This window comes from Gallus gallus, chromosome 7 (genome assembly GCF_016699485.2).
Source record: "Gallus gallus isolate bGalGal1 chromosome 7, bGalGal1.mat.broiler.GRCg7b, whole genome shotgun sequence".
Taxonomy (NCBI): domain Eukaryota; kingdom Metazoa; phylum Chordata; class Aves; order Galliformes; family Phasianidae; genus Gallus; species Gallus gallus.
This window is the reverse complement of record NC_052538.1, coordinates 19,316,481-19,342,772: the sequence shown is the minus strand read 5'-3', so window position 1 is coordinate 19,342,772 and position 26,292 is coordinate 19,316,481. Positions and strand designations below refer to the sequence as shown.

At 37.6% G+C, this 26,292-nt stretch overlaps 1 protein-coding gene across 6 annotated transcripts in view; it reads right to left on the bottom strand.

Moving 5' to 3' along the window:
• The window catches only part of GALNT3 (polypeptide N-acetylgalactosaminyltransferase 3), a 44,983-nt gene that overhangs the window by 15,187 nt on the left and 3,504 nt on the right, over positions 1-26,292 (bottom strand). For 2 of the 6 annotated variants that reach the window (XR_006939915.1, XR_005861703.2), the window contains exons 2-12: positions 20,535-21,135; positions 19,081-19,253; positions 14,932-15,081; positions 14,488-14,722; positions 13,864-13,981; positions 13,263-13,463; positions 12,375-12,506; positions 11,346-11,447; positions 8,942-9,094; positions 6,385-6,449; positions 2,078-2,327 (exon numbers count right to left, since the gene is read on the bottom strand). Coding sequence is in view for 3 of the 6 variants with exons in the window: in XM_025152655.3 (XP_025008423.1) it covers positions 8,356-8,478; positions 8,942-9,094; positions 11,346-11,447; positions 12,375-12,506; positions 13,263-13,463; positions 13,864-13,981; positions 14,488-14,722; positions 14,932-15,081; positions 19,081-19,253; positions 20,535-21,046 (1,899 nt within the window). In the remaining 3 variants the exon portion in view is untranslated. Of the gene's footprint in view, positions 1-2,077; positions 2,328-3,715; positions 3,834-6,384; positions 6,450-8,115; positions 8,479-8,941; positions 10,983-11,345; positions 11,448-12,374; positions 12,507-13,262; positions 13,464-13,863; positions 13,982-14,487; positions 14,723-14,931; positions 15,082-19,080; positions 19,254-20,534; positions 21,136-26,292 lie in introns of those variants that run through there. The other 4 variants (XR_006939914.1, XM_025152655.3, XM_004942805.5 and 1 more) reach the window with 4 other exon arrangements.

The following is a 26,292-nucleotide window of genomic DNA, read 5'->3' as shown; positions in this document are numbered from 1 at the left end:
AGTAACATAAAACATGGCAGTTTGTTATTTTGATTTTCCATCTACAGTGAGTAGTTAAGAAATTTTGTAAAAAAAAAAAATATATATATATATATATATATATATATATAAAAAATTACATTTTTTTGTTTGAAGTGTTTTCTTTGTCTTAAAAATATTAACTATGTCAAACCTACACTGTGTGTTCCAACCCTGGGTTTATGTTTTTGTTTTTTAAAGATTCATGCTTCTGTGTGTGTATATATATATATATATATATATATACACCCATACACCCATAAAAATTATATATATATATATATATATAATATATATATATAATATTATAAATATAAAACTGCTTTGGAAATTTTGGGGGTTTGTAGTAAATAATACACCGCAGCGTAGATTCAAAAGCTGATGGTCTTTCAGACATAATCCATTCAGGTGGGACTAAAACTGTGGTGTAATTGCAGCCATTTGTTTAAAGTCTGTACATTACATCCAACTTCACTAACTTTGGAGAAAAATAATTATGTTAAGAAATCAACATTTTCCATTACAGATGATCTTGCATACTAAAGTTATGTTGAATTCACCAGTAAGGCAACATATAGAAATGGACTGCTGCTTTTAAACTGTATGAAGAAGCAAAGGAAATTTCATCTTAAAACCTGTACATGGAAATAATTTAAAGCTTCATGAATTACACATTTCCTTAATTAGTTTCTTCTCTTTCTTAAATAAGTTGTAACATCAAAGATGCCAAAGGGTAATACAAGCTACAATAATATTCAACAGAACTTAATCTTGACCTTATGTTGTAATAATTTATTCAAATTAACTGTATTCTTCTGTATTTATATTTTCAGTATTTATTATGAATGATATGGAATTTGATGTATTTATTGTGGCTTATTACTGCAGTGTATATATTACAAAAATAAGCATTTTTAAGTCTTAACATTAGTTCTTTTTGTTAACTAGTGGCACTCGTATTGGCTGTATTTTTATTATATATTGTACAATATATATTGTCCATTTGTTTGCAATGAAGTAAAACAGGTTTCTACGTTACATCATGGCCGCCAGTGCATTGTGCATCTTCTTTCTGCTGTGCAGTCACCAGACATTCCTCTCTTGCCTAGCAGAGTCAGAATTAGCACTGCTCCTCCTCCCTAGGGCTGCACAGTCTCTCAAGAAGCTCTGTGAAATTTCTAGCATTTCTCCCATACCTCACAGCCTGATAATGTAAGAAACTGTTTCAGCTGTGGGCATGTGTTTTGGATTGTATTTTATTTTTTAAACATAGCGCATTAATGCTAAAGGAATCCACAGAAATTGTTTGTTTGGTATTTCTGTTTGCCCTTCTGTGACACTAATACTCACACTTCGGCGGGTGGAATAAACTATGTGATTCTTCTGCAGATACCATGATGAATTTAGTCCTTTTGGTTAGAAGTTAATGGAAGAATAATTGTGAACAGTTATTGGGAAAAAAATAAATGCAACAGCTCTCTCTGGTGGTCAATTTGGAGAAATGTTGATGGCTATAACGGCATTGTAGCCGTACCAGTAAATTGCAGGGCAACTGCTTCATTATTTTGAAAATTGCTGGTCAGTATTGGTTCATTATGAAAATAATTAACAGTATAGTTCTGTGCTGTCTTTTTATTCTGGTACTTAAAATTGTGCTCTACATTTGTTAAAGGTAAGTTGACTGTAAGTGCAATGACAAATTGTATACAGCTAAATTATTTGTATTTGCAAAAATTGATAAGTTGCTCTCTATATCATAAAAAAATAGGTTCTCACAGGATTTAATGTAGCATTTGGTTTAAATTTATTAGGAGTTACATGGAAGAGAACAGATGAGCATCTGTTATCAGGCTGCTTTTGGCATTGCCACGAACTATGGGTAACAGTGCTCCAGAGCTTGCTAAGGCTTACCGGCATAAAAAAAACCTTGGAAAACAACTTTCAAAACCAGTATTCTAATTTAAGACATCAGGATGCCAGTTCAGAAACAGAAAGGCTTAACTCTAAGATTCAGCTGTGAACTGTTCTATTAATAATACTCTCACAGTTCTGTACTCACATTTATGTAGATCTGCAGATACTCCTGAGGGTATATTGAGAGCAAGCAAAGTCCCAGCGCGGGTAATAGTACTGTGTCCAGGCAGTCACAAAGGATCGGGTCAGCAGGGCCTCTTGTTGGTGGGAGAGCAGGAGCTACCTCGAGCCACATGCCCCCAAAGCACATCTGGGATCTGCTTCATCCTGCCAGGAGCAAGCCTGAGCTGTCTGTGCCTGAAATCAAGCCTTCTTCAACACCCGTGGCTCCTTTCCTATAAGAAAGCACAGTGAGATGGAGATTAACACTAGTTTTCCTGGTCCATTTAAGTAGCCTACAAAGCCAGCTGATTGATGTACAAGTTTTTACATACTGCATATGTAACAGTATTTCATTTTCTCTCCCCAGGGGAAGAGCAAAACATAGCACTACTGCTGAAAGTATTTTAAATTAAAGCAAAGGCAGTAAATGAGCCAGAGAACTCCCTCTGACAAACTGATTTTCAATGTGCGATTTGTATGAGGACCATCGTCTTGTTTCCAGAACTGCTGATTTTTTATTTGGCTCTTAGAAATGTAGTGCAGCATTTTTTTTTTTTTTAATTTATTAGCTTAGAAGAGAATAAAGGCTTATGCTTTAGATGTTTCAGTGTATACAATGACCATGAAATTTGCAGGACAAATGAAGAGACCTGCTGAAGGAACAAAACTACATGTTTTCAATAGGCAGTAGTGGTAGGTTATTTGTTTTAAATTTCTTGGTTAATAAAAGGGCTTCTGGAACAAGGACCTGATAGCAAGGGGAATGAAGCATGAGGGAAAGCACAACTGACATTAAGCTGTTTAAGGTATAGTGACCCCAGACTGTATTCACTACAAATTAATTATTTCCCCTTTCTGCAATATGCAACAATTATTTCTGGGTTCCTAATAATAAAATGGGATTTAGCTTGCATAAGCTTTTGTTCATATGGCTTAGTTTTATATGCACACTACTCAAAGCACTATGTAAGCAGACCACATTTTTTTTTCCACATTGTGTATAACCTGTTTGAGTGCTACAAGCTGTGGATAATGGCAAACCAGCACTTGTGGAGTAGATCCTCCACAAGGAATACTGGAAATCACCATGCATAAATCACGTCTAGTGCTGTTTCTTTGGGCATTTCCCCCAGAGTGTTTGGAATAGACACTGGAACTGCATATTACCTTTTAGAAATAACACTGCTTCTTCCTTCCCTTACTTCACGTCAAATGCACAGGCCAACCCTATCAGTCTTTGTATGGCTCCATTTTTTTTTCAAGTTCCTACTCCAAGTTGCTGCCAACAACCAAGACTGCTTCTGCTTTAGCTCATACAGCTCAGACCTGGCAGGCCCAACAAACCCACAGAAACCAAGTTTTGTTCCACAGCCAGCAAAAACATTGCAAGTCCACACTTCAACCACAGGCCTTGAATAAGTCAATAGATTGCCTTGAGCTCTTTATTTCCAGTTACCTAGACAGGGAGGTAGTAACCATGATTCACCCTGATATTCCCTGCATAACAGTGACTTCTTTCTGCCTAGAAATGGGAGGATGATTAAGAGGCAGCAATGTCCAATTAAGAGCTGGGAGGTTAAAGACACTGTCAGGAGAAAGAAAAAGGTAGCGGGAAACCTACATTCAAGGAGTACTGCTTGATTCTCATCCATCCCTATATAGTTAGGAACAGTGTCTTAGTTTCACAGCTGGGATGAAATTGTTTTCCTCAGAGCGTCTGGTATGATGCTGTTATGGTTCTAGAAGAAAAACACTTGATAACACATCAGTGTTTATAGGTGCTGCTAAGCAGCACTGTATAGAGCCAAGGCAGTTCTCAATCAAGGGTCCAAGGAGCTGGGAGGGAACAGAATTAGGACAGCTGACAAACTGGCTAAAGGGATATACTATGCCATATGACATCAAGTAGAAGTATGTATGTGTATGTATATATACACACACACATATATGTGTGTATATATATATATATATGTATGTATGTATGTATATAATAATTATTATCCGTTTCCTTTTCACTATCTTATTAAATAGTTTTATCTCAACCCACAAGTTCTGCTTTTTTCGTTTTTTCTTTTCCTTTTAAACTCTCTCCCATCCCACTGGGAAGTGGGGAGAGTTGAGTGAATGACTCTGTGGTGCTGAGCCACCTGCTGGGTTAAATCATAACAAACAGTCAAACAACATATTAGCAGCAGTTTGTATTGCTGCTTTTGAGTTGTGCTGAGCCACCTTATTACAGGCACAGAATTCATCTGTTTAAAGAAGGGAGACTGTTGTCAAGTCACTCTTTTTTTTAACCTGACATATTTCTATGTGTTAGACTGAAAGGATCCTTTCAAAGCCCACTAAGTCCCAATGGATTTCATTCTCCCAAGATTATGGCTACCCTGCCTCAATCAAGTAGGCACCAGTTGGTATCTTCCACTCTTAGTCAGCCTTATCTTCAAACAAACCAGTAGAACTGAACTTTAAATACAATATCAAATATCTGGGAACATAACACTTTAGGGTAGCATATTTGTTACGAGGTCATTATCCCTAGGAAATTCTCCACTCTTAGCAAAAAAAAAGCTTCCCTCGTGCACAGTGACACAACACAGCATGAAAAATACACCAGAGAGAAAGCAGAGAAAATTTTCAAAAGCAACCAGCCATTTTAAGTATGATCTAATGAAGTGTAATACTGATTTTTAAATGAAGTGTCTGAAGAATAGATAAAATACATATCTAAAAAGGTGAGTTCTGTTGTGTAAGTAATAAAGTGACATTGATGTGTCACATCAGCCATCTTCTAGTTTGGTCACAATACCAAATGCAGATACAAGTATTTCATACATATCAAATTAAAATTTTAATTATACTCGATGTCCCTTGAAAATGTGTTTTTTGGTATTGCGCTAGGCTGTAACACAATTGTGCAAAAAAATAATGATCTGCCATGCAAACCACAGATTAAAATGAGAGAAGACAAAGGAAACTACATTAGGAACAGAAAAAAAAAGAACCCAAAAAATTGAGAATACTAAGTGAACAAGGGTATTGTTTGAAGAGTCTAGCTTTGAGAGTAATTTTTTTGCAGTGAGTAGCTTTAAGAATAAAGGCCACTTTAGAAACAGATCTTATTCATTAAACAACAGTTATTACTTACCTGTAGACATTTTTATTCCTGAAACTCCTCTATCCTATGCAATAGAGTTGAGAAAATACAGCATTTCTACTTTTTATTTTGCAGACAGATGAATTGTCACCTGAATATAGCACTGATTCTAAACAACATTTAAATGCAATTGTCCATCACAATACAAATCAACCAGAACCTCCATCACGTAAAACTGTATCATGAGGAATGGGGTTGGGCAGAAAAAAGAGTTGCTTTCCAGGGAACTTTACATTCGTTAGCTGGATCTGGGAACAGCAATGTATACTTTTAGTCTACACGTGGAATGCTGTACAGTTTTAAATCCTTCTATGCAGATCCACTGCCCCCAGACAACCAAACAGCACACAATCTAGACAGTGTTATTTCCAAAACAACTCTTTACCAGTCCTATTCAGATTTCTTTTTTCTGCTTCTGGTTTCCGATTCTTTGATACTGCCCGATTTTTGAAAGGTTTTTTTTTCCTCTTTAAAAAATGGTAATCTTGTTCTAACTTTTCCCTCAACCTGAGGAGAAATTGAACATTTAAGCATGACATACTAAAGCTGTGCTTTCTACCTCTTATAAAACAGAAAGTCAAGCTAACATTTACATAATAATGAACAGAATCAACTATTGTAGGCTCAACTTTAAAGATACATTTTTCAAAACCTTTGGAGATAATAGCTTAGAAGTGAAGATTTAATGCTAATAACACAGGAAAGTGAATCCATTCACTTTTTTTTTTAATCACAAAAGTAAACTAAGACTTTATATACTATTGTGCTATTGAGACAACTGAGGTTCATGTTTGAAGTTCCTCTTTGAAGAATTAAGGAGAGGTATCAAAAAGATTATATGTTCCTTTCTTGGAATTTTTGATAGCAAGTACAACCATAAATGCAATCTGTAAACAAGAAGTTCAAAGGACTGGCTATGGTTCTGACAATCCAGCCACTGAACTTGCTCCAGACTCCTAGACCTCAATCTGGTATTTTTTTATCTTATATATTATATAAGTCTAATTCTCAAAATGTAGGAAGTAATGCTCTGAATTTCTTTCAGTTTCGTATACTTCTCTACTGTAATTGAATATATTTAAAGAAAACGTATACAACAAAATAGAAAGCACAGAAAAATGAGCACCACATACCATAATTACTCAAGAAAAATGCTGATGTAGTAAGTTATACCAACGAGAACATGTGCTTCTGACCCCTGAAAAAAGAAAAGCAAAGAAGTTTAACTTTTCAGGAAAGATTGAAGACTAGTGCTGGAGAAGGACAGAGATGATGTACAATAATACATACATGCATTATTATTATTATTATTATTATTTTTACTAATGCTTTGTTACTACTATTTAAAAACATGTAATTTCAAAAATATTTTTAAAAATTTGTATCTCCGAACACATAACAGATCTTTAATTGCTCTTAGGAAATTGTATGATAGCCATATATATGTATGTATGTATGTATGTATACACATTTGGAAGTGCAATGCTTAATACAGACACAAATACTTGATTTCAGATCTTCACGTGGAATAGAAGAAAAACATTTACTTGGTGCCTTCCACTGCTGTTTACAAATCTGCTAATTTCTTTTACTCAAGAAATTAGACATAGTTAAAAACAGTCATTATTCAGCTGCTCAGTAATCCCCTACTGTTTTCTGTTGTAAACCTTCAGGAGAAAAGCATTTCTTCTTGTGTCTCTTCAGATGCTGAACTCATTTTTCTGATATTCTGAAATTAAGCAAAAGCAGGCTCCCTTCCCCCACTACAAAACAACGCCACCACACCACATCCATCCATTAACCAGATCCTACAGATAAATAAGCATTTCTCCTTAATGAGTTATTTATGAGGACAAATTTGAAATTTATGTATTTTGTCCTATTTAATATTTCCTCCTTTATTATTAGTCTCAGCTCTGTATTTGATCTTGCAGCCAAATACTTTTTTCCCCCCTGCAGCAACCATGATCTTTTCTTAAATTTTTTTAAAATACTTAATGAGAGGAAGGCTATTTCTGAAGTCACAGCTTTACATCATCTATTAAAGTACATTTTTGGATCCTTATAAGAATACACTATTTCATTAAAATTGCTAGCAGAACAGTTTGGAAAGCCAACTTCACTGTTAAAACTGAGATCAGTCCCTCAAAAAGTGGAAACATCAAAAAAATAAATTAAAAAGAAATCAGTATTTAGGTGTTTGCATAGGAAATTATGTACAAACAATATTATAAACATGTTAAGTAAACACTGCATAAATCACTACAAGCTGAAAAGAAAACATGTTAGTAATTGAAAAGCAGGAACAAAAAGCTGAAAATGTCTAACAATGTAACTGCCATGAATTTTAAACTTCATGACATCATAAAAAAAACCCATACAATTTTGGCTAAACAAAAGGAGATTAATATCAGGCAAGTTTTCCATTTAAATAATTACATATAAATAACATATTTCAGTGGGAATTATTTTTTCTTCTACAACAGAAGGGTTGCTTTGCTAGAGGCACAACAGCACAGTATGGCAGCCTCTTTGGTTCTTTTTCAAATGAGGGAATTTAATAAAAAAGTAGTGAGAAAGTTTCACTCAGTGAAATAAACAATTTTAAAAAAATTACATGAAATCAACCAATTGAGCATGAAAAAAAAATACGTATATATATATATATATATATACATATACATACAGACACACACACACACACACAGCCTTTTGGCTTTCAGATGGTATACAATACATTCTTGTAACTCTACAAAGTAAACTAGTTGTCTTCAGAAGTACTTACAATATGCGGTAAACCAATATACACGGTCCCCAAGGTGAAAAGGGACTACAGGATACGAATCAATGTTTAACACACAGTCTTATCATGCAAATACTGTAAACATTTTCTTTAATTGGGACCTCAAACATTCTTTGGTGGAACAGACTCCTAGGGAATCTCTGACTACACATTTTATATCCAATTCACATAGTAAAGAAAAGGAATAAAAATTCTGCATTTGAAGCATGCATCCCTTTAAAACGCAGTATACATATATGGTCCCTGTTTAGAAATGGAACTGCTCTTTTAATAAAATGCTCCTGTCTATAGATAGCAAATCTTAATTGTTGTGGCCAAAGATCCACTTCTGGAAGGGGTCTGATGGGTTGCAGGAAACCAAACTTGGATGCTCTCCATTTCCTGTAAGGCACATATGTAGTGCTGCACTGTACAGAGTTTGATCCTAAAGTGGGTAAGAAAGAAGAGGGGAAAAAAAAAAAAGTGAACACTGAAAATGTTGTTTTCCTCCATACATCATTTTCTGCAAGTTCATTGTTGTAAAAAAAGAGTAGGTGCATGCTGTGCAGAAGGGGGCCGGGAAAAGAGTAGTATGCAAGTGCCAACTTGTTTTGCCAGTAAAAAGAATTATTTTAAAAGATCCAAAGTATTTGAATTGACTTCCAGTGCATGTCCAGACATACACAATAAAACACATCAACTGGTTTTGTAAGTGACTCTTCTAGGGAAATCATCAAGTTTTGAGCAGGTAACCAAAAAGCTATAATTATCTAAATTTTCTTCCCAAAAAGGAACTTACTCCTTTTTTGGCTTCACAATTCTGTTTTCTTGGGTTTTCTCTTTTATTAAAAACCATAAATTAACCCATCACTGATGAAACACCCATCTTAGACTGCATGTCTAAATACCTTTTGATGCTGCCATTGCTCCTCTCCAAAGGCAAAGATTTTCTGCCCTTTGTAGCTACATTCACGAAGCTGCACAGGTCCCTTAGAAGCATGCAGACAAAGCTCCTTCTGAATATTATGACGAATTTCATGGTGTGCAGAATACTCAAAGTACTATTTAAATAAGTTTTTAGAAGTTTAGTAAATAAATATCAACAAGAGTATTACATTAACTTTGACATTCTGATCAATGAAACAATAGATTTCTTTTGTTATTCAACAGTTTGAAACTACAGAATCATTTCTTTGACTTTTAGCATACGCATCTTAGAAGTGTTTCCAAAAGTAAATGCCTCTTTTAATTCTGGTGCAATGGAATACACTGAATAGTACTAAAACATAGAAATTGTAAAAAAAAAAAAAAAAAAAAAGAAAACAACAAAACTTAGCACATGTACACAATGCAAGATTTCATTGCATGCACTCCCAGAAATCTTATTTTTCTATCTTGTATTAGTTAAGAGTAGAAGTAGTTGCATGGATAAGTTTAATTTTGTCATTTAGTAACTTTAAAAATTTTTATTCAATTTTCATTTTTGTATATTCTCAGAGCAAGCAAAACCCGATTTTGTCACATGGACAGTACTGATTACCATTAGTTAACTTTTGCTGCTTGAATTAAACAATAAATGCTAACAAAGGATTCTCTGTGATGTTGTCATTACAAAGAAAAACATAATGTAAGGACATACTTTGTGGGTATTTTACTGTTATTTCCTGATAGATTACTTTCAAGTCTCAGGTATCCTTGGCCATAGTTCAGGGATTTAATTCTAACAGTTACAGACTCAGCAGTCCTTTTATACCTCACATCCTGGTCTCTTTCTTTAACCACCAGGCTTCCTATCATTATGTCTCATGACAACCGTTTCTTGGCTAGCTGTGTCAGCCTTTGCCATATCTGTCCTTTGACAGCCCATGCTCAGTTAGCACCCTTTTGCTTTCATCTGTCTGTCAAATTAGCCAGCCTCCATCCCCCCTCCTTGCTTTGGGAATCAATGGGAGCAACACTGAAGAACAGACACCTCACTCCTAAGTTCCTGCACCCACCATCACTGCCTGAAACAGGTACTTACAGGTAACTGCTTAGCCATTTAGCAAAACATAAAGCAACTGAAAAGAGAATTGTAATGTGAAGGATTAAGTAAGCCATATAATACCCATATCTCTTGTGCATTACTAACACAATCTATATTAAAAGAAATCAAGCTGTTACGGTATGGCAAGAAGAAAAACATAAAACACACTTAAAAAGACAGTTTTAGTACAATCCAAGATAAGTTAGAGAGAGGTGGCAACAGAAGCATACAGTGGGTCTTTTAATATAACATCTTGATATAGTATTCTTGCATTAATAACTGTGACAATTTGAAAAGGATAATATAGTACTAATCCAGAACAGAATTTAAAAAGTTCAATACTGTAAGAAGCTAACATAACAGGGTAGCTATTAAGCTAGACAGTATTTCTTTTCCCACTAAGATTGATTAGGAAAGCATCAACTGACTAGGGTCAAGTGTCTGAGTTTCAATAGTGCCATAAGTGGATGGCTTTTACAAGTCAAGTTTTTATTTAAAACAAACAAATATAGCCATTTTTAAATAAAAGTTTTTTGTTGAAGTTTAGTTATTAAGGATCTACAGGTAACAAACTTCATTCCCCAAATAACTATAAAACAGCACTACACATTTCTAGGGGAGGGAGTTACTACTTTTTTTAATGTTATAGCGCCTGAAGAATTCAGTACCGGACATCAATAAATGTCTGCAAGTCATACTGCAGGAGAAACAGGAGATCATTGCTCCAACAAGAGCTAAGCAACAAAGAAAGCTCCTCTTGGACAAATTCAGTCATGTAGTTTACTTGCACGAGCCAGTATAGAGTAGATCACTTTGACCTCACACTACGAGGCTGCAAGCATGACAGGAAAGATGGCTCAGGCCGGCCACTTGGTCTCCCACCACTGGCCAGATTCCCATCTTCCTTGACAGTGTGAGTCCTGCTGACAGAGACAGAAGCAATAGGAGGAAGCATAAGGAAAAGAAGAGTTAAGAAAAAAAACACAAGAAAGTAGTAAAGGTAGGCTGAAAAGATTTTGCACAGAAAGAAGAGACCATGTGAAGTAGTACAATTCTGTAAAAAATCTGAATCTGTATGTTGAATGTAGGATGTGGGACACAACATGAAGAGCAGAAAAAAAAATCTGCCTTGAACAAATATATATATATATATAGGAATTCTTACAAAAATATTAAAAATGTAAATCTTGCATGCTAAATATGAGCCCATTCCACTACATCAAGTTAAAAGCTTTATCATGGTAATGTTACAGTTGATCATAAAATCCAAGGATCAGATATTTTACCTGATTTCCTCCAAGTCCATGACAAGAATACATGATCAATGGTTTGCCACCATGGTTGTTTTCACCAACATCCAGACACATGTGGTTACCTACATTTTTTAGCTAAAGAAAATTTATTATCAGCAAAAAAGAAATACAAAAGCTCAGTGAGGATGAGAAAAAAATAAACTGCCCCACTTGCGTAGAAGCTTAACATTTATCTTAATGATTACAACTGTTAATTCATTTTTCTTTCTACTATGCTCAAATTTTAAAATCTTGTTCCCACAGAAGTATTTTTTTTCTTCCTAAAAGCCTATTAACTACATCACAGTTGCCTACAGCCATGCACTGTGAATTACTCAACTATCATTCTCCACGGCTACTATACTGTAATCTGATGATTCAGATTATAATTTGAAAACATACACACAAAATATTCAAAACTAGAGAAAAGGGAAGTTTTATTTGTAAATACATGCTAAATATTCAGAATTGTTTAATATTATGTTGGCTTTAGCATTATGAAGTCTAAGAGGTTAATTGACAGAGGATATGCAATGGTTTTTAAAATAAATAATGTTCATCATAAACCTAATTCAGAAGAGTATACAGTTGCCAAAGCACAGTCTTCTTTGTTAACATGAATTAAAAATTCTCTCAGACTTTTCACTATATAAAGCTAAATTTATTTTGACAATTCAGGAAAACTCTCACCACTTGCTTAGAACTTGTGTAGTACTTCTGTGGCAGTCACTATTAAGTCACGGGCAGAATGCTGACTGTATTATCAGGCTCCAAGATCCCTTTAAGCAAAGCTACTGTTGCTTAAGAAGAATGTTTGCTTAAGTTTCATAATAACATCGATAGAGCCACAAAATACTCAAATAGCAAGATACGCAGGAGAGACTCTTTATCAACAGTAATGATAGAATACTCCACAGCAATTAACAATAGCTAAAATGTAAACACTATGGTTAAAGTAGCATAAAGGATTAGCTAATTTCTTGAATTCTAGATGCTAGAGAAAATAATTAAAATTAAACTCACATATCCAGAAAACAAAGGGTTTAGGTCTGGAACATAGACTTCAGGATAAACATTATTGAGATACCAGGTAAAATTTTTACACTGCAAACGCTGCCTTAAGTCGAGCCTTTTTGAGATGTCTCCAAATGTTTTCTGTTGCAGGAAGAGGAATTTATAGATATTATTAATATTTTTGTACATATAAACCTACAATATTCTGTTCTGTTGCATCAAAATGTAGATCTTTTTTAAAAAAGTACTGTGCTACTACAGTAACTGCAACTCGTTTTTCTTAACACCACCGACATCCTGCCTGCAGCACTTCAGAGCACAAGAAAGAAAAAAAACCATTGTGACATGCAAATCGTAGAAGTATCCATAGTTCATAGAGTGCTTTAACAGCGCTATAAAATGGGAATGTAAAAACAAATAAAGACCATACTGATCACAGCCATAAAGCTAACCGGTGAATATATCTCACTGAAGAGAGCGCTTAAGTGAATTAATTCAATAACTAGCATAATAGTCAGTATAACACAGTATCTCCCACTCAAAATCCAGTTGTGTTTTTCTGCTAAACTTGCTTGGGAAATCTAATGCTATTACTGCTACAATATTCATATTAAGGGATAAAAAACATCTTCTAAGAGAAAAGCATAAGTTCCAGCTGGTAAATTACCAAAGTTCCAGACCACTTAGAAAAACAAATAACTTTCCCCACCAAAGCCTAGATTTAACTTAAGTTTCTAAATTACAGAAATAGAATATTTTTTTTTAAACTGAACTGTGTCTGCATTTTCACTAAAATATCTACACTTCAAACATACTTCGTCAATAAATAACTTTTTGCTCACCAAAATTTTCAATGCAGAAAGTGTGATTTCTAAAACCACCACCACCACCACCTACTTGTTTCACAATTTTTGCTGCCTCTGTGTTTCTTCGGTAAAAAATTTCTTTATATTCATCCATCCAGACTTCTGCGAGGCGGACTTGATTACGTGTGATCACTTGAGTACCTTTTGGGAAAGTATGGGGACTCTTGCTGCGAAAGACATGGCCAACAACAGAGCAAGGCATGATCTCCAACAGTCCACCACATTGCCATACCTAACAATAACATTTTTTGTGTAAGTGCAATGCAGTTATGATTAAGGAGATGGAAGGAAAAAAAAAGTCAGCAATGTCACTGTTCTCTTAAATAGAACAATGCAACACTAGCAGCAAGGGTACATATATATATATATATATCAGAAGCACTGTAAGTTAATTTCCTAATGAGGTAAACCCTGTAAAACGTACATTTCAGCTATCAACGTTAATGACATTTAAAAAAAAAATCACTTTAGTGAGCAAGTTTGTAGCTTATTTCATAGGTTATTAGTAATTAATTTTCTATGTCCTAGATGGCTGATTAAGCAGAGTAGTCAAGATACAATACTAATTTGTCCTCAAAAATCATGCAGACTGCCAGTGTAGAAACCAGTATTAAGTAGGTAGCTAAACTTACTCTGAAAGACATTTCTATATTTTCACCTCCCCATATTTCCATTTCATCATCATAGCTTCCAATGTGTTCAAAATACTCTTTTGATATTGAAAAGAGACCTCCAGCAAAAGTAGGTGTTCTGCAAAAAGAGAAGATTACTGTGGAAAAGAAGATTCAAACCATGTTTAAGGTAGGTTTTCCTAAACATAGATATAAAAACTCAGTATTACTGTTCTAGGATGTTTCTTAGCATTTGTCAGTGCTTCACTCCATTAAAACATTTTCCTGGCACAGGCAATTAAATCTGTCCACATCGAGTCTCATTTTACAGTTTTACCGTAACTTATTAACAAACTAGATTAACAGACAGTATCAGTAAAAATAATGCATTTTCCCTGTATGGAGGGAAAGTTACTACTCCTTTAGACCAGTAACATGTCTGAGCGCAAAGAGTGTGTTGTATTACATGTTTTAAAATTCATAACCTGGTTCCTAAAGAAAACATTACATAAAACATCTAAGATGCTAAGACTTGTGACCATACTCATATGAATAACTAATTCATTTACAAACAGCTTATTAGAAAACAAACAAACAAAAAAAAAAACCAAGAAAATTGAAAGGTATTATTCAAGTTACATTTACCTGATTGGATAGGTTTCATCTTTTCTTCTTTTATTTTCATATTTAGGAAGAGACTCCCATCCAAATGACAAACTCCAGTCAAAATTTCCTCTATTGTGGTTATGCCCATAAGGAGATGGTTTACTAAATTCAAAAGTATTGAGATCGATAGAAGCAATATCAGGGCTTACAACAGCAACAGAATTCTCAGCTATTCTTGCCAGCAATGGTTCTAACCAGCCATAGAAGCATTCACCTATAGAAAAAAATGGGAACAAGTAATGAATTTTCAATTTGACTATATGGTAGTGCAATGGGAATAATTTAACATGACTACAGCAAGCCAACACAGTTTCTAAATAGCACTCTCAGTGACACAGAATAGCAGTAGAAGAGCTAATACAAACTTCATTTCATAACTCGTAAAAAATCTGCAGCATTAAATCAAAGACAACATTCACTTACAATGAGCATCCAGAAAGGTGAGAGTCTCTCCCGTTGCCACTGAAGCTCCCAACAACCGTGCAGTGATTAGACCTTTTCTTTCTTTTTGACGGACTACTTTAACAATCTGAAATTGCTTCACATACTCATCAAGTTTATCATGCAAGTATTCTAGAAAGAGAAATTTTTTTCAGGATATTGAGTATGTACACCACAGCCTAAAATTTCACTTTACTAAACGAACAGGATGAACAATTCATTCTAATTCCAGCAGTGACCTCAACATCAAAGCAGTGAACAAGTCCTTACTGTTGAATGTAATTTTTAGGGGCTGAGTTTTGTTGAGGGTGAGGATGTAGGAAGAAGCAACTGGCAGACAACAGGGCTTGGAGAACCGAAAATTTAATTTTAAAAGAAAAAGGACGTTTGCTAGAATAACTGTTATGCTGAATCAACAGCTTGAATATCAACTCAAAATCCATTTTCATGGATTCATACATCACATACCTACTCAACAATATATTTTTTACTCCAGGTTTCAGAGGTTACAATATTTACTCTTGACAGAGCTATATAAAAAAAACCAACACCACCACAAAAACAAACAAACAAACAAAACCCCCCACAACTTAACATGAACACTTCAGGAAACAATCTCACAACCTCACATCCTTCATAAAACATCACACTCTGCCACTCTCTGTCTACCCTTCATATTAAGCTGTACAACTAAACACCCTTTACGTGCAGGTGCGTTTAAATGTAGTCTTGACAATAAGTGTAAATATATTGATATGAGCATGTATGCACAGACACGCTCATCTAAAGCTAAACAAAGTTTTTGAACTTGCATTTGTGATTACATTCAGTATTCATTCAATTATTTTTTACATTCAGCTTAAGTACAGAAGATTATTTTTCTGTTAATTTTATTTTCTAGGAAAGTTTATCCTCGTATTCGTGAAATTTATTTGCAATCACATAAAACGCTAAAAGCATTGGCCAATTTACCCTTGGATACTTTGTTGTATTAACTGAAGTTCATCTAAAGCAAACATTACAGAGCTACTTGTCATGCAACCACTCACTCAAATTCTAGCGCTCCTTAAATCACATAATCATAGAATCATAGAATAGCCTGAGTTGGAAGGAACCCACAAGGATCAACCCCTGGTTCCACACAGGACTGCCCCAAACCGTACATCTGAGAGTGGTGTCCAAATGCTCCCTGAGCTCCAGCATCTCAGGGCTGTGCCCACCACCCTCTGGTGCATAACCTTTCCATCATATCTAGCATGACCCTCCCTAATGCAGCTCCATGCCATTCCCTCAGGCCCTGTTACTACCAACAGAGATCAGAGCTCAGCGCTGCTCCTTCACTCCCCTGTGAGAAGCTGCAGGCCACCACGAGGTCTCCCCTCTGATCTAGCTGAACAAACCCAGGAATCTCAGCTATCAGCATATCCCTCCTTTGCATGCTAATACTTTTATGTCCTTCTTATGCCGAGGCACCTCGACCTTCATTCAGTGCTCGAGGTGAGGCCGCACAAGGCAGAGCAGAGTGGGACAACCCCTTCCCCATGTCCGGTGTCAGTGCTGGCCCTGATGCAGCCCTGGATACAGTTTGCCCCTCTGGCTGCCAGGGACTACTTCCAACTCAGATCCAACTTGCTGTTTACCAGATTCCCCAGATCCCTTCCCGCAGGCCTGCTGTCCAGCCCCTCATCGCTCAATCTGTACATAGAGCCAGCTCCCCCCCATCATTCCAGAAGCAGAATCCAGAGCTTGCTCTTCCTCATACAAATGGTGACCACTGTCAAATTTGTCAAGACCTTGGTGCAAGGCCTCTCTACTCCCAAGCAGTCAACACTCCTCCCAGTTTAACATCATCCACAAATTTACTTCCAGATCTTTACTGGAATAATTGATGAAAACATTAAAGAGTACTGGTTCAAAAACGTAGTCCTGCAGAATCCCACTAGTAACAACTAGGGCAATTCTCAGGCCATAGTCTCCCCTTTCCCAGTACAGCCATGTTTTGATTGTCATGAGACATTCTCAGCATCACAGCACCATGGCTTTCTGATGTCACGAGCCTCTTCCCTGCCAACCACCATAAATATGGGAACTCTGCCAACAGAAAACCAGCTACCAACAGACTTGGGTCTTGGTGAGCTTATTCTGGCACAATGGACAATTTAGATAGAACCCTCCTTCCCACATCTGCGTAGGAGGACGTATCTCCTCCCCCAAAGAAGCTTAGGCTTCAAGGGAGCAGCAACGAACCCAAGCCGATGGACATGGATCCACCCAAAGGCGATGTCAAACCCATGGAGGAAGATCTACCTTCAGAAGAAGAACCAATGGAAGTGGATCCACCTTTATCAGGGCAGGGCAAGTGCTATAACATCATGCTTGCTTGGAGACGGTACCTCATCCATTGCTGGCACACCAGAGGCTCTCAATTTCCATCTTGGCGCTAAAATGTCACCATCCACCAGAGAGCCCCAGCATCAGATGCTGCTCCCTATCACCCTTTCTTCCCTGTCTCCCATCCTTATCCTTCCCCGAGGCCTCTCACCTCTTCTTCCCCAAGCTCTGAGGAAAAGGGAAGGACCAGGACAGGAATCCACTGAGCAGCTGCACTGAGACAATAGGAGTCCAGTAGATGTCCCTGAGCTTCCTGCAGCCTCCATGTGAGCCCTGAGGAAGAGGGCAGGAATGGGACTGGCGCCCTATGAGCTCTACTGAGACAACAGGGAGAGTCCAGCTGATGGCCTCAACCTCCCTGCAGCCCTCCATAAGTGGCATAAGAGAAGCTCCAGAGGCAGCTGTTCCTCTGAAAAAGCAGAGAACTTTGGTTTGGGTAGAAAGATGGGCTGATGGACAGCATGAAACCTCATTCAAGTTGCTTCATTAGAACTTTTTTTTCAAGACTGGACAGTAAGCAATTAAAAAGGACAATACAAAATAATAATAAATTATTAAAAAAAGCAAAACCAGTAAGTGTCTCTCTGTTTTTGGCACTTCAGAGACTTCACTGGGACTCCTGTGACCCATGCTGCTCTCCCCAGTGCCAAACAAATTTGCCCTATGGGATGAGAGCCCAGCTTAGGATTCAGGCATACACAGCAGCCCAGGACAGGCTGAGGGCTCGGCTTTTGCTCAGCACTGGGCACAGAAGGCTGAGGGGGGCTATAGGGCAGTAGAGGTGCCTCCACCTCTTACTGCAGGGCAGCACTGAAGGATGGGAGAAGCCTCAGCAGCCCCCAGCACCTGGTGGTTGGGGCAGGAGGATGCTGACTGCTGTACCCAAAGACAGCTTCAACCACTCACGAGGAATGCCATCATGGCCTCTGCCCAGCACAGAGCTGTGGCCTCCATGTCCCCAATGGCCTCTGCAACCACAGGAACCGACATGGCCACCCAGACAGAGCTCCTAGCCCATGCATGGCTGCAGTTACTGCATTCACAACTGCCTCCAGCATCTACCAGTCCAGACCACTGAGCTCCCCAGGACAGGCGTTGCCAAAGCAGATGTTTACTCAACAGTTCCTACACTGACACCTCCCCCCCCCCCCCCCCAATTTGTTTGCATAACAGCAGTATGGGGGAGTTGCACTCCTAGTTCTTCATTTTCACACCTAGTTCTTAAAGGCTTTCTTTTTGATCTCTCCCTATTTTTTCACCTCTCACAGCAAATATAAGAAAGCAATTCCAGATTTCCAACAGAAAAACTTCTCCACAGCTAGAAACAGGTGGTGGATGCCAAATTATGAAGAGTATCATCGCATTAAATCTTTACAAAAACTAAGAGCTATGACCCAAAAAAGAGCATCTTCAGACAGAAATACAGCAGAGATCCAAGCCTCCCGAGCCTGATACCACAGTTATCACTGAGTTTTTCAAAGGTTTCAAATTCCTTGATATAATTAAAAAATAGGGTTTAAAAACCTCTCAGCAGAAAATTTCATACTTGACAATCCTTACAAAGAAAAAGGGAGGGAGAAATATTTTGTATTTTCAAGGAAAACAAAAGTACTTGGAACACCATCTGGTATTTAGTATGGTGATAAGGAGATGCCTCTTTTATCCCATTCTATATGTAATCCCAACATGCTTTCAACTAAATAAATAATACATTCAATGGAAAATGGAAAGACTTCTTACCATCAACACTGGCATCATCCACCAAAATGATTTCCTTTAGTAGTATGGCAGGAGAAGTGTACATCACGCTGTGAACAGTTCTGAGCAGAGTGGACCACGCTTCATTATGAAAAACTATTATAACACTTGTGGTTGGCAATGGCGGGCAACGCTTGAACTTTTGTTCAATGCATCTACAGATTAGAAAGTACCAGATGTTAGAAAATGGACAAAAAGTTTTGATTCAAACTCTTAAGAGAAATCCTACTCTTCCCCGAATGGAACTGTACAAATATGGACACTAAATCTTCCAGCTTCTCCAATTCCTGTCCAAGTTTTGGAACACAAACACAACTGGAAAAGCTGTAAGAAGTATTTTGTAAACATCTGACAAATAAGAATTCCACTTGAACAACTGGCTCAGCTCTAGTTCTCTCACACAACATTTAAGTATATTTCACAGAGCACCCAGGTCTTATTCAGACAAACACATTTTTCTGTTGAGACCAGCAGACACCGAGCTGAAAAGTCAGACTAAGTTACCATTACTGTTGAAATCCAAAAATATAAGAAAAAATATTTACTGAAGAAATGCAGTTTGAAATAGAAAAATAGAACAAACCAAATTCAGAACTTGATTTTTTTTTTTTTTTTTAAGAAACACCACATAATGCTTAGAGCAGTATAACACATTCAAGTGAAACAACTTTAAACATACAGGTTTTCAAGACTGATGTATTCTGAACAGAACTTTAAACCCAACTGCGAGTCAAGCTAACCAGACAACGTTTCTGTATTCATAAATTGCACACTTACTGTTTATTGCCTGCCAACTCTAGAGACTGGAATACTTCCCAAGGCAATTATCACATCTATTGCCAAAACCCTCACAAAACATACAGGCCAAGTCTCACCAGTTACGCTATCATAAAGATTATCATGATCTGTACCACACATAACATGCTGGTCATGCTACCAGCACCAGCTCAGTAAGGACTGTCACTTCTGACATCAAGAGAGAAGAATACTGAAAGAGATTGCTCTGAACCAAAATCCACTCTAACCACGAAGTCCTACTGTTTTGTTAACAAAATCATTATATGCTAGTGGTTTAATTAACACTTAATATTTTGTTTAAAAAAGACTAGGGAATGGATTTCCTAAACAAACAAACAAACAAAAAAACACGGAAGTTTAAATCATATTTTTAGTGTTCTCCTAAGTAAAATGTAGCAGCTTTCCAGAAAGTCACTGAGAAAACGTAGCAGAAAACCTTATTTAAATATGGTTAACATGAAACCTGAGCCTTTCTAAATATTCTTGACTTTTGCACTCGGGAACATTATGTACTGTAAATTGCCATGTATCACCCAGATATTTCCCTTCCTAAACGATAATCTAACGCTGAGCTCAAATCACAGCCTACACATTTCTGTCAAGTATTCAACTATCAAGACATACACATTTCCACATACTCAGGAGGTCGAGTGTCTGGTCCAAGATCTCGGTGTAACGAAATCCTATCGCTTGCAAAGGCATTGAAACAATGTTTTTCTTCTCCACGCTCTTTCTCTTTCTGCTCTTCTGGATTTAAGTTGACGGTTTTAAAGGCTTTACCAGAAGCTCCAGGAGCATTTGGATCTTGAAGGGGTCGATCTAGAAAGGGTTTTAGTTCCATCGCAGTATAGTGCCCTGGCAAACAGTGTCTCTCTCCGGGAACCTTAGTTTGCCTTACAGGTGCTTTTATCTGCATTTTTGGCTTTGCACCATTGATATTGTTCATAGCATTTAACACAAGACCTAATACATGACTTTTCTTTCTGACAACTGGCTCAATCCCTCCTTCATCTCTAAAATCTTGGACACCAACTTCTCGTTGCAATAAAAATAAAAATACTAGAAAGACAAACACTATAATGCTGAATTTCCAAAGTTTCCAGTGAAAAAATAATTTCTTGAATAGTTTAGGCACTATTTTCAAAGCCATTCTAGTTCTAAAAGTTTATCACTAAACAAAAGCTTCTCTGAATGGTGTTCTTTAATACTATGTCACAGCATATCTTGAAAATATAATACCTGAAAATTAAAACAAAAAGTAACATGTTAGACAAACAGTATACACAACAATGTAGAGCTACAATAAATTAATGGGCAGGTATTAATTCAAACTCCCAAATGTCAAATATCACATGTCCATGACTTAAAGAAAGGGTTAACCTATCTGTAGAATACCCGAGATGCACTTCCCACATTTTCTTCCGTCAACACACTTCAAACTGAAGCATCAGAAAGTAGGCATTCCAGTAAGAACAAAGTATTATTTCTATATAAAGACAGTACTTCACATTAATGTTCTTCCAGATTTTGAAAATTAAGGAATTCCAAGGGAATTTTAGTTCAGTAGTGGGATAGAAGGAAAACAAATGCAATCAATATGGCAAGCTCTAGGTAGAAAGACCAATATGAAAAGTGAACTATGAAGACAGAAAGGACTCCTCAAAGAGATTTAAAACTTCCAATATTTTAAAACGGATTTCCATTTCAAGATCAGACTCAAGTAACCAGATGGTCAAGGGAGAAATTGTTAAGATTCATTTAGTTGTCTTTTATACATGTTAAACGCAGACTTAATACAGGTAATGGGGAGTGGGATAATTTAGGCTGTGTATCAAGCAGTAAATCTCTATATCTTTCTGGCACGTTCTGTTGCAACTCATTAAAAGAGTATGTTAAAGAGTTCTCTTCTTTCAGCTACTCTTGTTTATTTATTTTTTTTAACAGACAAGAAATTACTCAGTAGCTTTCAAAGACAAGGAACTATGAAAAATAGTTGAGGCCCAGCATCCAAGTGATCTGAATTAAATTCTCTGTAAAAATGGAGTTCACAAGAAAGGGAAAAATAGCAACATCCTGAATTCAAAGCAAGGTTTTATTTTTGTATAAGCTGCACCTAAGTGAACTGAGAAAAGAACCAAGCTGCAGCCAGGCAAAAGGCACACTTAATTTCTGCTTGCTAACTACTGACCAAAGAATTGCAAAAAATAAAATTAAAAAAATAAAAAAAAACACTGAAAAAAAGAAAAGGTGCAATGAGTGCAATGATATATGCACACAAAGATAGAACTTGTAGAAAATAGGAAAAAAAAAGTCACCTGATTTCCCTCAAGAATTTGTAGGTCAGGTATCCAGTTGTTTATATTACAGTTTATCTCAAAGCTAAAGTATTTTTTTTTTAATAAACCCATACATTATATCCAACTGTGGTAGTTTACAGAGTGGAACTACTACTTGATCCTGTTGTAGCATCACTACATAGATAATAAAATATACAAAAAATACCTTTCACAATGCTCATAAATTTTCCAAGAAAACTCATTTAAAAAAATCCAATCCACTTCTGTCTTACATATTATTTTCCCAATTTTATTTAGACCTGAAGATTTTGCACTGCAACAGATGTCCATATACAGCAAAACTAAGAATAAATTCATTCTTTCTTTCCTGGGGAAAGGATCATAACCAATTTACCAACTTGCTCTGTATAAGATCACCTCAATTTCAAACTCTATGTCTGAGAGCACTGTCCAAGCACTCCTTGAGCTTGCCGGAGCAGCTCGGGGCCGTGCCCACTGCCCTGGGCAGTCTGTTCCATGCCCACCACCCTCTGGTGAAGAACCTTTTTCTAATATCCAACCTGACTCTCTCCAAAAACCCTCCATGTCGTTCCCTTGCACCACATCACTGTCACCAGAGAACAGAGTTCAGTGCTGCCCCTCTGTTCCCTATGAGGAGCTGCAGGCTGCCATGAGGCCTTCCTTCAGGCTCCTCTGGGCTGAACCAACAACCCAGCGCCTCAGCTGCTTCTCAGATGACTTCCCCCCAGAACCTTCACCATCCTTGTAGCCCTCCTCTGGGCACTCTAATAGCTTTATGTCCTTATATTATGGCACCCCAACCTGATCCCAATGATCTAGGTGAATCTGCGCCTAGGCAGAGCAGGGCAGGACAGTCCCTTCTCTTGACCAGCCAGCAGTGTTGAGCCTGATACACCCTATGGCACACTACTAACTCAGATCCAACTTGCTGGCAACCAGAACTCCCAGATCCCTTCCCCACAGGGCTGCTGTCCAGCCCCTCATTCCCCAGCCTGTACATAAATCAAGGATCGCCTCATCCCAGGTGCAGAATCCAGCACTTACTCTTGTTAAGCTTCATGCAGTTGGCGACTGCCAGCCCAATAAACTGCGAAGACCTCTCTGCAAAGCCTCTGTACCTCTGAGTGAGCCAACAGCTCTTCCTAATTTAGTACCATCTGCAAGCTTACTTACTGTGCGCTCGAGTCCTGCATCCAGATCACTTATAAAACCAGCCCTAAAATGGAGCCCTGCAGAACCCCACTAGTGACTGGCCACCAACCTGATGTAATCCTATTTAGTTCAGCCATTTGAGCCTGACCCAATTGTTCACTCATTGCATTACATTACCTACTGTTTCTGTCTAGCCATATGCCTGAAGCACCTCCTCACTGACCTTGGTGCTTGCAGGACTGTTCTTCCCACATGTTTCTCACTCCTCTCTCACAGCTGCTGCAGAGCATTTTTTACCCTTTCTTAAAAAAGGCGGTCGCAGATTCACCACCTGCTGCACTGATGGGTTCAGCTGTGGCCAACAGCAGGGCTGTGCTGGAGCCGGCTGAGACCAGCGCAGGGCAGCTGCGCTCACAGAAAGCACCCATCAGTCCCTCTGCTACCAAAACCTTGCTGCATAAACCCAATACAGAAAGTAAAACCCTAAGCACCATCAAGGAGTCTGCAACCTGTAAAACCACTACTGCTAAATCTGCCCGTGGTCAGCTTGAGCCTACAGCCTCTGCAGCCTGTTAACCACAAATGCTTTTATAACACTACAAAAAAAGAAAATTTAATTACACTATTGTTTCTCAGTGCACAGTGCACAGGCATGGGTAATATTGGTATATCTTAAAGCCTAGAATCAATAAGCAACATAAATAAAATCATCTTCAAACAGGAAAAGATAAACATCTTTTTTTATAGTTGAGGTATTTGATATCGTAAGAGAAGTCCGGCAGTTTCCTTATTTCACAAGCAGTCATTTGGGCACAGTCAGTCAGGCAAACACTGGGGAAGGAGGGCAGTAGGTTGGTTTGCTTTCAAACACCACAGCCCTCAAATATTCTTTGTACCACCAACAAAAATCAACATTCTCCAACCACCTCTCTGGGGCTCTTCATGGCAGTAAAGATTAAACTTAGATGAACATCCTGTTATGAGATGTAGCATGAAAAGACAGGCAGAAGGTAATTCTACATAGCAACACTGAATTTCACCAAAGTTTCACACTTAAATAATGCTTCAATTTGAGACCTGAATTTTTATTCAAGTCAAATGCTTAAGACTCTCTTCTGATTCGATGACCTGGCCTAAGACTACTTAGAAAGGGTAGAAAAACAACAAATCCATTATCTGACTTAGTACCACTTAGTTTCCACTTACTTAATAGTTCTGTTAGAGTTAAAAAAAAGCAGCTATCAGATTTTCATTGTCTGCTTTCAGCATTTCAACCAATGCAACAACTATTATTTACGCTAAGCTCGCTTCATCATTTTTCCCCAGCTTTATGTATGTACACTATATGAACTTAGGCTTAGTTTCCCACAAAAAGAAAAGTCTAGATAATACCAAAGATGTCTTATGTAGATTGTTGCACATACTTCTGGGGAATTAAATTTTTGCTGCTGCTAGCTCTGCTGATAGCACACTAACATATTGTTCAAGAAAGATTTCATGTGCATTGGTACGCTTTACCAAAAATTTAACCTAAATTACTGTTAATTTTATTTGGGATTATTTCCTTCACAAATTGAGCATATGCAAATCCTTAGGAAACTCGTGATCCACACAACATAACAGTCAAAGTATCTGTAAAGCAAAATAAACACAATGTAAAATTCATCAAGACTATTTCTTACATTATCCATGTTTTGCACATCTGCCTTTAAACAAGTCATGCAAGACTTAAGCAGACTAATGAGCAAACAAGAATGGGTATAGCAGTTTATTCTGCTTTTGGTTTGCTTCATAACTTTTTTTTTTTTTTTTTTTTTAATCTGCATGCACTCTGATTTCTCTTTGACAGCATATTTCCTTGCAGTGGAGCTGCCCGCCCTGCCTGCTCATGCATAACCAGTGCCATAACGCACAGGTGAAACACGTCTGCCCCCCAGAATGAGAAAACAACTCCTGTAAGGGGGTTGAGCAAGGAGAGCAACACAACCTAGCCTTTCAATGGGGATTCACACATTCCAGTAGCAAACACAGCAGCAAGCTGTGCAGAGAAACAGTGCACACATGCTGCTTCAGAGGTGCTTTTTAGAAGAAAGGGTCAACTGATAACCTTGGGATAGTGTGTGCAGCAGGGGTGAAGTGCACCAATACTTCTCCTTTGCCACAGATGCACGAACTCTGATACAGATAAATCCCGAGTGTAGTGTTAGCAATGAAATACCTCAAAGGGACAGTAGTTAACAATAAGAAAAATGCTCTTCATCACACAGAACAGTATCAGTTCCCAGAACACAAACTATATTACACAAACAACTGTCACCAAAGCTGTATCTTTCCTAAGGTTTTTAACCGGAGAAATTTTGTAGTCAGCAATGCAAGCTTCACTCGCCACAAACATTTCATACATTTTTATGGCACAGCAGCATCAGTAAGCACAGACCAGGCCACAGTTCGGTCCTTCAGGACATGCTGAAGAAATATGTGGCACAATTCAATTCCTTGAGGTCACAGGTAAGCAACGTATAGGTTGGTTTGGTTTTGTTTTTAAAGAAAATAACCAGAAAGCTCATAAACACTACAAACGTCTTCTAAAAAGTGCCAAAAGGCAGCAGCCGCCCTGCTCCACACCACAGCACGGGGCAGCGGGAGAGCTGAATGCACAGCCTCTGTTACGTTATGCCACCCACCAGCTCCAGTGTCACACTGCCTGCCAACAGCCAGCCTCACAGGGCAGCCTCTCTCCAGTACCCATGTGCACACAGCTCAGTCAGAACAACATTACTGACAAGCACTTAAAAAAAAAAGTATATGTCACGGTAACCTAAATCAGCAGAAGTTTTTGCAGAACAATGTAGTAAGGAGAAATTTCTTGGGGTTGGTGCCCACAACATATCTTTGCTTTTTAATAAAGTTGTTTTAAAGTTGTTCA